General features: G+C 44.3%; 1 protein-coding gene across 3 annotated transcripts in view; it reads right to left on the reverse strand.

Moving 5' to 3' along the window:
* MEGF11 (multiple EGF like domains 11) overlaps window positions 1-15,455 on the reverse strand; it is a 304,098-nt gene that overhangs the window by 91,979 nt on the left and 196,664 nt on the right. For all 3 annotated transcript variants that reach the window (XM_019533844.1, XM_019533843.1, XM_019533845.1), the window contains exon 10: window positions 12,426-12,600. In XM_019533844.1, coding sequence (XP_019389389.1) covers window positions 12,426-12,600 — 175 coding nt within the window. The remainder of the gene's footprint in view (window positions 1-12,425; window positions 12,601-15,455) is intronic.

A 15,455-nucleotide genomic window follows, 5' to 3' on the forward strand; every position in this document is an offset into this window, starting at 1 on the left:
TGAAGGCACACGCAGACTATGGAAACAGAATCATGATAACTGCACAGTTAAAAGTATGCAAGCATGCATGCATGCAGACATGTGTGCACGTGCATATGCAGAGTAAGCATGACATTACAGTTAACAGCAGTGCAGAACCCAGGCCATGGTCAGGCAGACAGACGGATGCTCCTTTCTTCCCCCCAGAGAACACACACAGGTTCTCTGAAAACTCAGAGCATACAACCTGGAGGAAGGTCTGTTGCCCTTAGAGCCTGCAAAGCTCTGCTGGGATGTTAGATTTAAATGCCCTGGTATTTGAGATGTGATTAACTAGTTGATTACGTTGTAAGTAGTAACCCAGCCACATGTTCATTCAAAAAATGTGATAGCTTTGTGGCTGGTTCACTTTTTTTTTTTTAATTTGTATCCAAGGTCAAATTAGCCAAAACTAATTCAGATCCAAGAGTCCAGAACCATAAGTGGCCCTACTACGGGCAAACATCCTCCACCTGCACCTGGGGCTTCAGATGTTTCCAAAACCTTTGGCAGGCAATCTCCTTGCAGGCCCAAGCCCAGAGGCTTGGGGTTCAGATGCCCCCGAGTCCTGCTTGCCCTTAGCCGTACAGCCCTTGGAGTAAGCAAGGGAGGAGACTCCCATTTCCATAAACTGGGTTTAAAGCCGCTGCACCTCAGGGGGTACTGAACCAAGCCAGAAGAGCAGTTCTCCTACAAGGCGCTTTAGGAAAACTGCCTTCTTGGACATAGATGCATGGTATTTCCCCTGCCAAGTTAAGAAGCCACTACACTTCATCTCAGCCTTCAGTAGGTCAACATGACACAATACATTTAACATGTGGATAGCCTTAATGACTTGGATGCTCTCCTACCGCTGATGGGCCTCCCAGTTGCGGGAAAGCATCTGAGCCAAGTGCTCCATGCGTTCCTGCAGCTGGGAGCCCCAGGTAGATAACTGGCACTCCCAGCCATGATGGCAGTGGGCACTCAGCTTGCTGGTGGAGGGAAAGCCTGCGATCGTGATCCTAGGCTCCCCCTGCACTGGCAATATGGCAGTATTAGGATCTAATCCCCGATCCCAGAATCACACTTCCTGTCATATACATGTGGCATAGTAGGAGATGTGATTACTGGGACCCCATGGTACAGATCCCATCATGCCTTTAACTGAATTTCTGCCAGGGGCCTAAATGAGCTAAGCAAGACACAAATCTAGCCCTCTGGGAACACAGGTAAATAGAAAATGAAATGAAAATTAGCTAATGACTTCAATTCTATTCTATCGCTGTTTTAGCAATTCCTCGGTTTGCAATATGGGGTGTGAACTACAAAAAGAAATGACTACTTCTGTCTTCATGCAAAGAGCTGTCCACAGATACATAGATAGTACAGATGAAGATATATATGGTTAGAAGCTTAATAGATGAAGAGGAAGGAGCCCTATTGGCAAACGGTATATTTCCCTACAAAATTCAGATCAAATAACTCAGCTGGAAGTTAGGTATCGAGCCCCTCTGGTACTGAAAGAGGCAACAGAAACGGAAATGCAATTTGACATAGCCACATTGCCAATTAAGGGTAAAATAGAGGCAATATGTCAACTGGCAAAAAAGACAGCGGTATTCAGGGTTCCTATATGAATCTGGTTCCTCTGGACCCACTTACAAAACTTTGGAGTATTGAAGTAAATAAAACAGCAGCAGAGCTCTGGGGAAAAAGGGAAATCATAAGAAAGAGGGAGAGAGCTAAGACCTGAGTACCGGTCTTATCAAATTATACACACTGTGTGTAATAGAACAGGTATTATAAAGGGACAACAGACGTGCCTCATTAATAGAGAAAGCTGAGCACTGGGACTAATTTGGCTCTTAGCTAAATGCAGGGCAACTTCACTGAAGCCAGTGGCTGTGCCTGGCCTAACAGCAGAATCTGGCCTCCTAAGCAGAGAGGCAAAGTGACAGGCCGTAGAAGGGAGGCAAAACGCAAAGAAATACAAGCAATTCATAGAAAAGCTGAGAAAAATTGTGAGGAGTTCAAACAAAGGGCTGCAATTTCTGCAGACTGTGTAGAGCCACTGTGTGCTGTGCACCCGGTGACCTTGCTGAATACCCCAGCACAATAGTTCACCTGTTTAGAAGCACACAACAAATACCCCAGGGTATGATGAGACCCTTCATTATGTCCCAAGCCGCCAGATGCTGACGTGAACACCGCTGGGGTTCAGAGACACATGGGCTCCCCAGACACTGTTGCTACCAGTGATCCGGCAGAAAAGTCTAATTGGTCAATAGAAGCACCAGGGGGAATGTGCTGACAGGCTTAATAGGCAGCAAGCACCTGGTCTGTTGATATAAAAGGCAGCAGGAAAAGTAGCAGAGTCTGAAAGCCAGCAGACAGATAGGTGGTCTCCCCATAATGACCCTAACTTGGAGTCTATAGGTTTGCAGGACGCTTTCCCCTGCTGCATTCTGGGGCTCTGAGAAATGCTTCCCCTCTTGTGATCAGTTACTGAATAACCTGCAGTTAAATCCCCTTTGTGCCAGCGCCGTTTTTCCCTGCTCTAGATGTGGCAGGGCTGTACCACAGGGGACCAAGTTTTCAAAAAAGAGCCTACAATTGAACAGAGATAAAATAGCATTTGGGCTGAATTCTGCACTGTGAAAGTCACCAAGCTGACAGCTCCAAGGACTGGAGTCCTTTGCAAATCCACCGAGCATGTTCAGGGTAGGTGGTGGAAGCAGACGCTCGGCCGTACGGTGCCACTGTGAAGCCTGACTGAAACGACTGCTTGGGAAGGTGCGTGTCTGGAAGCCAGTTACCCAATGAGTGCTAATAGGGATGGGATTTGTGAGGCAGATGTGTTCACTGGGAGCTGGGCTGTGCAATGCACAGTCAATAAGGGGAGTTTTCAAGCTGTGCTGACCTGCCATGGGTCGGCTAGGGCTTTAGAGCCCTCTACAGTCCCTGGTACAGAGGCCTGGGTCAGTCATTTTGTGCATAACAAATTCAGAAATCAAAATTTTGCAGGGACACCAAGGTGGACCTAGTATTGCTCTCTGAGCACCCAGGGGAGGACTCCCAGTGTTCGCAGGTATTGACTTGTCTGTCACCTGCCTGCTCAAGGCTGTTTATAGGAGACAACCTGGGCTTTGAAAAAGCCAAAAGTAACCATTCAAGGGTTTCTGCACACAAACACAGCAACTGGGGAAGGTTAACTGCCTGATTCTTGACAGCTTGTAAAAGGCGGGCAGTCCTTCGACAGCTGCTTCAAGAAGACAAATAGTGAAAGCCAAGAAACTGGATCCTTGTGGTAATGCTGGGACTTACCACTGAGGGATCTTGGTTGCCACAGGATTCTGCTCTTTTGGGGTGCGGCCGGATTGACCGAGGAACCTCCTGCATGTCTAGACAGCATCGGTGACCAAGACACGTTCTTTCACTATCAGCTACTAGAAGTAGTAGTAGTCCCGGATGAAGACTCAGCTGGTGCAAAAGGCAGCTGCCTGCCTCCTTCGGGCTTAGGCCGCCATGAGCTCAGTGGTTCTCTGTGTACTTGTGCAGGAATCTCAGTCACCAGGGTCCAGCTAGGCTTGTACCTGTCTGTGAGCCACCAAGATAATAGCGGTTCTTTGGGCGAGACAAAATGCAAAGCCCAGAACCCCGGATGTCAGAGCTGGGGACAAAAGAGTCCTGGCAGAGGGGATCCGGCTAGGAATGAACTCTCAGACAAGGTTAGAGGGCTCGTAAGTGGACAATCCTATTATCCTCCATAACCCAGGCATCATCTTTGGCCTGGTCCATCCTGGCCTTCCAGGATGTACTTAATCTTCTGATCTTCTGTTTTTTCCAGTCCCAGACTCCTGAGATCCATGCTGCTGCTCTGCACACTGACCTAAAACTCCCAAACCAGGTTTTCATTACCAGGCCTTTCAAATATTGCAAGCTCTTCTTTCTTGATCTTGGCCTTCATAAAAGCAACCTTGCTCCTGACAAATCCATTCAAGGTTGCACTTCCATTCCAGTCCATTACTCAGGTGGGCCCATTGCCTCAGGCACATAACTCCTCTCTCTTTGTATTCAGGCTCCTCTTTCACCAACGCAAGTTCAGACTACTTGTCTTTCATGGCTTAGCCTCATTCTCCTTGTCATGTCTGACTCCTAACTTCACAGATAGCTGAGGTAGTGGTCTAGGGTTTATATCTCACACAGTTAAGATACTTAACAACCTTTCCATAAATAAAGCTAGGGACAATAAACAGGCTACTGAAAAAACCAAAGAACAGGGAAGAAAGCCTAGGAGTCCCGTAGGTGGAGGAAGGCCAGGGCTAACAGGGCTTAGCCCCCCCAAACTGGGCTGGTGACAGCGCCCCCCCGGCGTGCTCCTCCGCCGCCGTGTGTGCAGCGCCAGCGCACGCTGGTCCCAGACAGCCCTGCAGGAGGGAGAGGCAGGGTCGGGCGGGCGTGCTCCGCGCCACCCAGCTCTCCCAAAGAATATTTTCTAGTGCCGCTTATGCCAAGGCTTGTTGAACAGAGAGGATTCCTTCTTTCACACATCTCCAAGTCAGGCCTTGACTAAACAGCGCTTTTTATATTTAGCACTTCATGACCCAGGTTGCCTTTTTGCTCTTGTTACTGATTATCAATGCAGTAATACAGATAATGATAGCAATCAATACTAATGATGCCTTCCCAGCACCTATGCTAAACTTCACTAGAGTAATACAGCTGCTTTTTTTCCTGTGTTGCCACTAGTTCTAGCCATTGATATTAATTCTGAAGCAATGGATTATGAATACAAATAAGACATCAGCGAGCCGAAAATGTATCTTCCTTGTGCTGTTGGGAAATTCCTAAAATGAGACTGGACAAACTATTTTTGTTGCCTGTAATACTCCATTTAATTGGACAACCGCTGTGCTAGAAAACCTTTCCCCCCTCCTACAGCAAGAAAAATGTATGCCGGTGATTGGTAACAAGAACACCAAGATAAAATAGTAGAATTTATTTTATACTTATAAATGAAAAGGGCTGTTAACAAAGGGGGGTAACTGATATGCTCGGTAAATCAAGGATAAAAGGACACAGACTCTATTGAAGATCTTTTCCTCTCATTTTTTCTCTTTAAGCCATTTGATGAGGTGCCCCGTTGCTCTGAGATGAGCTTCCACTGAAGTACTGTCAGAATTACCACAAAGAGAAGCTGAACATTTAAATGAGTTAGAGCCCCCAAAACAGATCCACTATCTCAATCCCAGGCCCATTTTTCACATCAAGAATTCTGTGAAGTTTATAAATGCCTTTCCTACTAAATCAAGGTTTTATAAAACAATGAAGTTTCATTCATTTATGTCTGTTGCTCCTTAGGTGGTGAAAAAAGTACCGTGGCAATAAAAGTAACAACAAATACAGAGCAGAGGAGGAATCCTCTGACAAATTTGTATTTATCAATCTGGAAAAGAGCAAGTGCCTGTCTTCCTGGTGGCTATTCTTCATGAATTCTGGGACACAAGTCATGTGCCAACCAGAGGGAATGGGTCTACCTGGGACAACCCAACAGACCTGCCACGTCAGTCCCACAACACCGTACACATCTACCCCGTGGAACAAAGAAAGAAGCACTCGAAGGTTTTATTAAATTCAGAGCAGACCATGAAGAATGGACCTACTTCTTTCTGGCCAGATGTTTTGTGTGCATGTGTGTCAAACTTCATGCATGGTTTTTAGGGGAGAGTGGCACACAAATCAAATAGATAAATAAAATCAATGAATTGGTGAATGCCTTGTTATAATGTTTACTTCATATCTTTAAGTCGATTTCTATTTATTGTTCTTCAGCGCCCTGTTATTTGTACAGTGTGTTGCAGAAAAACACATAGGGAAACCTGAAGGCAAAATTTGTTCCTCAGTGGTGGTCTAAGTGTTGTAGTTAGAGACTTGCTTAGCATGCAAACTTAGGGCCTGATTCCTAAATGTCTTCTGCATGCAAATCCCCATTAAGATCCATGGGAGATATCTATACCTAGGGCTTAAAAAAAGGGATAACATCATGGTTTATTAGTACTTTTAAATTCCAGTTTTGATCCAATAACAACAGAAGAGCCAAGTGATCACAGATGCACAATACACGGACACAGCTGGGGTAGCTGGAGGGCCTTCAAGAGATGTCTCAACAAGAGAAAAGTAATCTATTAGGGAGAGGTCCTTATTTTTATAGCTCCCACCCCTTCCTTTACTGCACAGTACAGGGATGGGCCTGTATGGGATCTACCAATACAGGCAAGAAAAAGAGAAATGCCAGAATAAATTCTTTCATTTTGGTGATGAAGTGCTAGCTTTGCTTGCTGGTACGCAGGGTTCAATAAAAGTAGACAGTTCTTCAAAAAATGGCAGCATAAATAGATGAACCCCTTAAAGTAATACAAGTTCTGTCATCTGGATGTGAAATATAGAGTTAAGCACCCGCCAAAGCAAGAGCTGACCGTATGCTCCATCTACAAATGTTAAAGTTTCTGAAGTGTCTTGGCGTGAGAAATGTTCTCAAACTGAATATCTCCTTGCAAAACCAGAGAGTAATAAAGAAACTGAAGTCAACCACATTTTTCAAAAGGAAAAAAGAAGAAACCCTATAGAAACAAAGATGTATCCCAGAATGAGATCACAGCTTCTCATTAGCTGCTGCTTCTAAGGAAGTTGTAATTAGTTGTGCAATGAAAAGGGTGAGCTTACCCTACTATCAACAGCATATATAATGATTTAAGCAACTGGAAAGCTGATAGGTATGTACAGGGGGTTGGTTTCAAGATTTCCTTTTGAGACAGGAGGTCAGGATTCCTGTGGTCTCCTGTCATATTTAATTTATATCCTCTGGCCCGCTTTGCCACGTTTATTAAATTACAGGAATAAAATTCAGTGAACCAAAAACAAAGGAAGAAGGGTCAGGGCAAATCCTGACTTCATTTATACCCGCATTGCATCACGGGCTTGAGCAAACTTGTACTACAGTAAATGAAGGGGAGAATTGGCCTTTAGCCTCTTGGAAAACAGTAAAAGCATTAAGAGCTAAGGAAGGGACAACGCTGCAAGTTAGTGCAACCCCTGCTGCCACCTCCATAATTATATCCAAGTTGTTTATTGTAATAAATGAAGAGTGTCTTTCTGAAGAGGGGGAAGAGGGAGGGCAGACTTTCTGTCTGTCGGAAGCTTCCTGTGCTTTCATTCCCAGTAGATGGTGGTTTCTTATGTGCATTTATCAGATTCTCCTTCATTACGGCTGTATATTCCTGGTATGCAGATGTAGCTGTGGGAAGGCTTTTCAAGTCCAGTGTTAGGAATGGCTGGCTGGCAGTCAAGCAGGATCTAGGATCAGGGTGAACCTCAGCAGTGATCGAGCTGGCAGCCCAGTGAAGTTGCTAGTTGCGGTGTCATTTCACAATTATCTACAGAGACGCACAACCCTACCCCTAGCCTATACAGGTGAAGCACAGTGGCCACATGGTCTACTACAGGCCTGATATGAGTAGAGCTGCTCCATGGTCTGGGGAAGAAGACTCTGCCTCCCACCCCTTTTACTCCCATGGATCTCCCCCTCGCACATCCCATTTCCCTCTGCTGGACCCCTCATCCGTGATGTGGCATAAAATGTATTAAGAAGCAGTTGTCTCCTCTACCCAAAGGTTCCACTAATTAGACATCAAGGTCATAGCTCTACCTAAGCTAAACCGCCTATATGGCCAAGGTGGCTGAGACACACGAGTTCCTGCAGCAAACAGTATGCAAGGGACTGATGCGGTTAGCCTTATGTCCAGCCACCTTCGGCTCCCCAGCCCAAATGGCCATGTGTCCATTTACAGCTGAGGGAAGCTTTTCACGTGGGTCTGAAACAAGGTCCAACTCTGGAGCGGTGGTGAGATGCCTTAACCACGCTGCTAGCGTGCCTAGATATGAGCAATACATACAAAGATACACAGAAATGTTTGTCTCCTCTTGTAGTAGAGCAGGCACCTTCTTCGCACCTTCAGCACATACACACTGTACCTATCCTTCTGCCACTAGCTGCTACCCCATCTCATCCACAGTGCCCTTCTACCTCTCCATTCTTCCTTCGCCATCGAAGGCAGCCCTTCCTTCTGCAAGGTCCCTCACACTGCTGAAACAACACTGCTCTCTTTGTTTCCAGTTCCCAAATGCGCGTAGCCACGTGCAATTAAACTGTCACAGAAAAGAAAATGTGCCGGTGCTCAGACTCAGACAACCTTCCTAAATGCTTGAAGAGCCAGTATGACATTTATATTAGCATATGTGTGTAAATATAGGAGCATCCTTAGTAAACCACAGGTCATCGGCAGGGCTTAAACCTCCCAGCTTAAGCATTACAGCCTCAGGTTCTAGCATCTGAGGTAGAGTCATTCCTTAGGTTACAGCAGTAGTAGGCTGTTATCTTCCAAGCAGCCCTGCTGTGAGACATACTTCATGAACATGTCATAGATTTTTCTGAAGACAGTGGGACAAATTCCAGTCTTGTTTCCAGTAATGTAAATCTGAACCCTGCTTCCCCAGTGCAAATCCACAATAAGTGAGGGAAGCAATTTACTGAAGTGAAATTGCTCCGAAGGTCAAGACATTATTCAACACAATCCCATGCATCACTTACATTCCTCAGGCCTCCCTTGCAGCCAGCCCATGCATAGTTTCTATATCACTTTATATCAGCCTAGAAACCAATAGAGTTAAAATTGAACAATACCCCAGTGTGGACCAGCTAAACTGTAAATTCACAGAAATGAGCTATAGCCATAAAAGGGCCTTTAAACCAGTATTAGTCATTTTTAGAGCCATGTATGTGCAGACCTGACAGCTGAATTTCACCCAAAATGTTCATCAAAGAAACTAAGACATACAATGATCTGAAACCCTGAAATTTTCTGAATCCAGAAAATTTGAGCTCACCAATATTCTGTTTTGGCATTCACATTTTGGAAATGTCACAGCCACTAAATCATCGATTATTTTCAAAGCAGCAATGGGATGTTTTATTTCAAAACTTAAATCTGCTCCATTTCTACAAAAGTAAAAATAAAAACTGAAGAACCATGAAAGTGTATTTCAGCTTCTGGAGTGGCTACATTTTCACTTAAATACATTTAATAAAGGTGACCAGATGCTTTGTGTTTCTAACTGCTTGTTCTGCATCCCAATAAAATGTCCCTGTTTTGGCTGCAATTGCAGATGATTCATTTTGAAACCCTGCCCAGCTGCCCTGACACAGCCAAGACCAGGCACAGTGAAAAAAACAAGCCATCTGTGCAAAAGAAGTGGGCTAGGGGAGTGCTTTGTCAGGAAAAGGCTCTGCCACTTCTTGGTCACTTGGCTTTTTAGTCATCCAACACACTAAATCTTTCTGTGCTCGATCTATTTTCTTTTGCTATCACTCCATGTTATTTATCTTCCTACCTTATCTGAAACCCTTTCCCTTGCTCTGCCTTATAAGTGTCCACTTAGGTCAAACACTTGTGTAATGTATGGTTTTTATCTCACTTTAATTCTGTGCAATTACATGTCACAATTGCTGACCCTTCACGCAGGCAGCCAAGCTCCACATTAGAAAAAAACCCCAAGATACAATTAATTTATGCCATCTCCAAATAATTAGCTTTGCCTGGGTCCAAGAGAGCAGCACTCCATTGTTTATGCTGCCAAAAGAGACACCCTTTATTCAGGAATAGCAATGCCCGCACACCCAGGTCTGGTACAATCCCAGAGCAAAGGTCTACCCTCATGCACCAATCCCCATAGCCTCAATAAGAGTCACGGAAGCATCTCTGAAGTCCGGATCGGGCCCAGATGAGCTACTTCATGTCTGGAGAGGGTTCTGGCCCCACTTCTGGGATCTACCGCATGCATCCACATTGCAACACTTGTGTGTCCCCCCTGCCCCAACACTGGAGTGTGCTGTGAAGCCAGCTCAGCAGGGCAGAAGGGGATCCCGGGCAAGAACCTAAGGTGACAGATTCTTACCTACTCTCCTTTACGTCCAGAATTTTCTTGCATCTGAAGAAACTATTGCAACTCAATTCATCTGGCATGTACATGAATGACAAATATACTTCAGAGGCAATAAATTAGCAATTTTAAAGCTTTACATCCCCTCATGGACTAATTGCCAGAGATTATAGTATATTATGAGAGAGCAATAATACTAATGCCTAAATATGCTTCAGTGATTATAGAGCTGTCCTCAATAACTAAGCTGTTTAAATGTCAATGCAAGAAGGCTCTTTATTATGAGATTAAATATTATTTTGAAGCAATGCAATAGGAACTTGCGAGGCTTCACCACTGCAGTAATGCTGTCTCAGAGCACTATATATATTGCACAAGCTATATATATTTTTTAATAATAGGTACAGTAAAAGGGTCCCAAAATATTTTCATGTTGTAAATTTGAATAGTATTCCTGGCAAGAAGGAAGCTCTCGGTATATCTTGATTTTACAGTTTCTATTAGCGTGCTGAAGACTTGATTTCTTCCTCTATTTTACATGGGTTTAATGGTGATATCTCTCCACTGTTTGAGTGGATTGGCTCTTGATTTCTATCAGTGTATCAGTAACTCATTAATACTGTGCAGTAGCATTGCGGGGCACAAACAGTGACACAACACTACTGTGCAGCAGTAACGAGCTATTGCGCAGCCAGTGTCACCAGGAAGTTGTGCAGGGATGCTACTGCGCAGTAATACCAGTTAGTAAGTGCAGTCATTTAGAACTTGGGTATGCAAGTCCTAAATGACTGCGTAGTAACAACTGCACAATCAGTGTCTCATGTAGACACAGCCAGAGAGAGCCAGACACCTCATTTGTGTGCACATACTTGTGAAAGGCTTACCCCATGTCATACACATGCACACACACATATTTCATTGCGAACGTTTCTACAAAGCAGACAGAGCACTCCAGTCTTCAAAGCCAGCTCAGGTGCAGCTAAGAAAGCCAACAGTGGCTACAGCCCCTTAACCACGAAGATGGCGCCTGAAGATCTTCAGACCGTACAAGCCCTATAATCCCTCCACCCCGCAACCCCCTTTCCTCCAGCCATCTCCTTGAAAGCCCAGGTAGGGCCTTGCATAGCTGCTGGCCACCAGTCTGTCGGCTGTTATATCTGGAATCTCCTTAAGCTTCAACTATAGACATGCAGTTAAACTGGTGTTATGTTCCCTGATCCTCACCAGACAGATGCAAAGGGGTTGTGGCAGGCATGAGCTGTCAGCTTTAGGCTCCCTGATATCTCAAAATATTTCTTCATCTCAACCTGATGCATCAGGCATTAATACGTCTAGGAACCGAGTTAGTTGCCATCACATAGTTGTAACAAACATGGGCGTAATTAGCATAACCCCCCTGTGGGTCCGAAGGCTTGGCTTTAGTGCTAATTATTGTGAAAAAACTGGGATAGGTCCCAATGGAGTAAGAAAGGCACCATGTGGAATGAATGCAAGGGTGACCAGCTCTCAAGGTTATTTAAACCTCAGGTACTGGAGTCCGTGGAACAGAGTAGCATGGTGGATAATTTGAACACCAATCCTCTCTTTAACAATTACAAGCCGCAACTGCGTGGGGGTGATTTCTACCATGTGCTGCCGTGAGTGAAGGAGGAAATGGTTTCTTACATCTGAGCTGGTAGTTTTTATTTTGGGCCAGATCCTAGTCCCATTAAAGGCCATCACAGAACTCCCATTAATTATAGCGACAGCTGGAGCAGGTTGGTTGTGTTCGGTATTTACAGCCCAGGTTCAGCCTGACACTGGAGCCTGGAGTTGAGTCTTGCTCTGGCTTCTGTCTCTTTTTTTGCCTGTCACTTTGTCTGATTCCTTCTCCCTCAATCTTCCCTTCCGCAAGATGCGGAGAACCATACTTGTTTACCCCACCAGGGTGTTACGAGGCTAAAATGATGAAAGCGTTTAAAGTACTTTCTGATCCTCAGATGAAAGACACTGGGATACATATTCAAAAGGGGTATATACTTGATTATTATTCATACAGTTATTTAAATTCTTAATCTATTAAAAATAACCTATCACATTGTAACTAAGGAGGAATTTGCCGAATGGCTGATGGACCACTGGCTGTTTGTCTTTTTTGTTACATCTTGCTTCAAAATGCAAGCACTGCGGGGCGGGGGCCCATGCCTTTGTCCTTAACTAAAACCAACAATAATAACAATCAAATGACTAGCCCTAATGTTCAATAAATGACAACAGAAGAGAAATAGGCATTGTTCACAGGAGAATTGTGCTGACGTACCCAAGAACTGGGGAAAATAATATACCTACTGTCATCTTTGTGCATAAAATATTTGCAGAGAGATTAAACTCTTCTATAATTTTTGTTTGCAGGCACCTTGTGTTTACACCTGGTGATTTCCAGCTCTTACCATATATCCTGGAGCACAGGTGCATTTGCCTGTAATGCTATCACAATCTGCACCGTTCTGGCAGAGGCAGGTCAGCTGGCAGTCTTCACCATAGTATCCAGGAGGACAGGTTTCATTGCAGTACAGTCCTGCCCAGCCACCTTTGCAGCTACATTCGCCAGACAACGGATGGCAGCTAATGAAGAAAGACAGATATTAATGAGAGGTACATGTGAAAAAAAAGTTCCTCTGTGTAAATAGCGGGGATATCTTAGTAGCGAGCTCTGTAAAACATCTGCGGGAGTTGTGTTATAACCTCAAGAAGGCTGAACAGGACTAAGAGCAGTGAATAAAAGCTATGGGATACACAGAGGAAGGTGACACTTAATGTCAACTGGTGGTGTTATGCAGAGGAATTCAGAAAGTCTCAAGAAGCCAGTGATTTTACATACCATGGGGCGTGCAGTACAAGTAATATCATGAATATGAATTGGAACAGGACTGTAACTCAATATATCTCACAGTATTTCAGCAAGCTGTGGTCAGTTAAGAACGGGAAGGACTGGGAGCAATCTGAAGGTAACAAGATTACATGGGGTGAAAAGAGCAAGTCATGCTCCTGTGCAGTGATCAGGAAGGAAGGGAGATCTCTAAATGCCCTGATGTGAAGAGGAATGACTAGAAAGGGCAGAGCCTTGCAGCAAGGCCAGCTGGAAAGGAAAATATTTGGGACAAACTTTTCAGCAAAGACTTCACGGGATCCTCAGCCATGTCACCTGGCTCTTGGCAGAGCAAAGGTCCTGAAGGGGTGTAGGGCTGGAGTCCATGGCAATGCTGTGCAAAGCCATGACACGGGCCCTCTGAGCCTGGGGGATATAACACTTCAAAACACTTTGAGGGGTTTAAAAAGGAAAACGTGGGAAGCACTGAGCAGCTCATGTTTCCACAGAGCACCTGAGCCTCATGTTCATGATGGAGCCTTTGCATTAAGCTGGCAATACAAAGGGGCTGAAGTCTAGATGAGAATTGGGCCCCAAAGGGAATCAGGCGGCCACAGTACAAGTATCCTTTACTTTTTTGCCCCTGCCACCATGCAGAAGCCAGGGGTGCACCCTTGTACTTCTCACCTACTGGCTCTCTTTAGATCCTCTTAGAGCATCAGCCACCAAGCACGGGTTGCCCCTGGGGCTGTCCAGTGTACACCACTGGCAGTGTACACTCAGGACGGTGGGACCATACTATGAGTCCCCTTCCTAGTTCCCACCGTCAAAAGCTCTGTTTATCATTTCTTTATAGTTATTTGTTAGCCTGTCTCTATTTTGTGGATTTGATTGAATGAGATTCCTTATACCTGTAAAATTAATATCCTGGATGTTAATTTTCAAAGTAACCTCATAAAGCAGAGTCCTGAGAATTTTTGATGCAGTCATCAGTAGAAGAGATTAGTCACATATTGTTGTGACTAAGAATTATCAAATGTTGCCACTGTCATATGTTTCATCATAAATAGTGCTTTACTGACTAATTAAAACAATTCATCAGGATAACAAACTGCTGCCCATGAAATTCTTCTGACAAAGCATTCCCTGAAATTATGGTTGTTCACACAGCACCTCTTAACATTTAGAGGAAAATAATAAAATCTTATTTTTTCTCCCCTTGCATCTATTAATCATTACCTAATGAGACCAGAAAGCTAAACATTAAAGAAATATTTTTTGGAGTGGATTTTTGGTTTCTCTGTTTTTGTTCCTACTGCACATATTATAAGGTTTCGCGAGTGCGGCATCTGTTGGCTAAATTAAATCTTTCAAAAGTAATATATGATCGTGGCAGTTGGAATCAGTCTATGACAATTCAATTGAAAATACCATACTCAGTAAGCATTTCTATGTTGAGGCTGGCTCTTTTATCAAAAAGGACAGCTTTTTTGCATAGGATGCAGGCTATTTATTAAGGACAATAACATCCCAAAAGGGAAGCTGCCTTTTTCCAGGACCTGTAAGAGAGTCAAAGGAACAAAATCCATCCCGGAGGGCTCTGAGCAGGGGGTGGGGCAGCCCTGTTTATGCTCTCTGGCTCTTCCATTACTAACCTAGAAGAGGGGCCATGACCTTGGCTGTGCCCTGCACAGAGGTTTATGGCTCCTGGCTTCCCAGTGGAGCAAAAATGTCCGCGCCTCAACTGCTAAAGTCCAAGTATATCAGAGCAGATTATTTTTTCCTCAGGCCAGGAACATGTACTGCTAAAGATGCTTCTAAAGGTCTCTCTCTCATGTTCTATCAAAGAGAACCACTAACACAAAACTGGAAAAAACACTCTAAATAAAATCTCAGGGTTTACAGTATTCATCTTTCATTCTGTGGCAGCAAGAACAGTAGGTGAATGTCCTACAGGGAATACCGTGCACTGAGCTAGCACATTAATGTTTGATACCCCTGTTGCACTGGTGCACACCTTCAATTTGTGGATGAGTTGGAGATTTAGATAGGCCCTGCACCGAAAGTCAAAGAACCAGAGATCTCTTTGTGATTCTATCTGACTTATTACATAACTCTGGCCAACTCACTTATCCCCTGTGTATTTCCATTTTTTCTTCAGTAAAGTGGAGATAATGATGCCTGCCCTTCTTTCATTGAGATATATAGTTAATAGCACCATAAAATATGAGGATGTTTATCATTACCACATTCATATTACTACTGAGGCACTAGAGCCTGTGATCTATCCCCAGGGATTCTAAGGTCAATGGAGTTGCATGTAAATAAAGTACTTGTTGTATGACTGGTGTCAGGGTATGTTAGGAATCTCCTTTTGTCCTTCCCTTCTTCTTTTTTGCATTCTGTAAGACGCCAATAAATTTCCAGGCTACAGACATATACACATATGTCATTTAATTTGCCACATATAGCAGTAGTTCATAGATTGTAAGTCCAGAAGGGACCTTGGAAGTTTCAAAGATTCATAGATGCTAGGGTCAGAAGGGACCTCAACAGATCATCAAGTCCAACCCCCTGCCTAGGCAGGAAAGAGTTGACCCCAGCCAGATGC

Source organism: Crocodylus porosus, unplaced genomic scaffold (genome assembly GCF_001723895.1).
Source record: "Crocodylus porosus isolate Cpor-Errol unplaced genomic scaffold, CroPor_comp1, whole genome shotgun sequence".
Taxonomy (NCBI): domain Eukaryota; kingdom Metazoa; phylum Chordata; order Crocodylia; family Crocodylidae; genus Crocodylus; species Crocodylus porosus.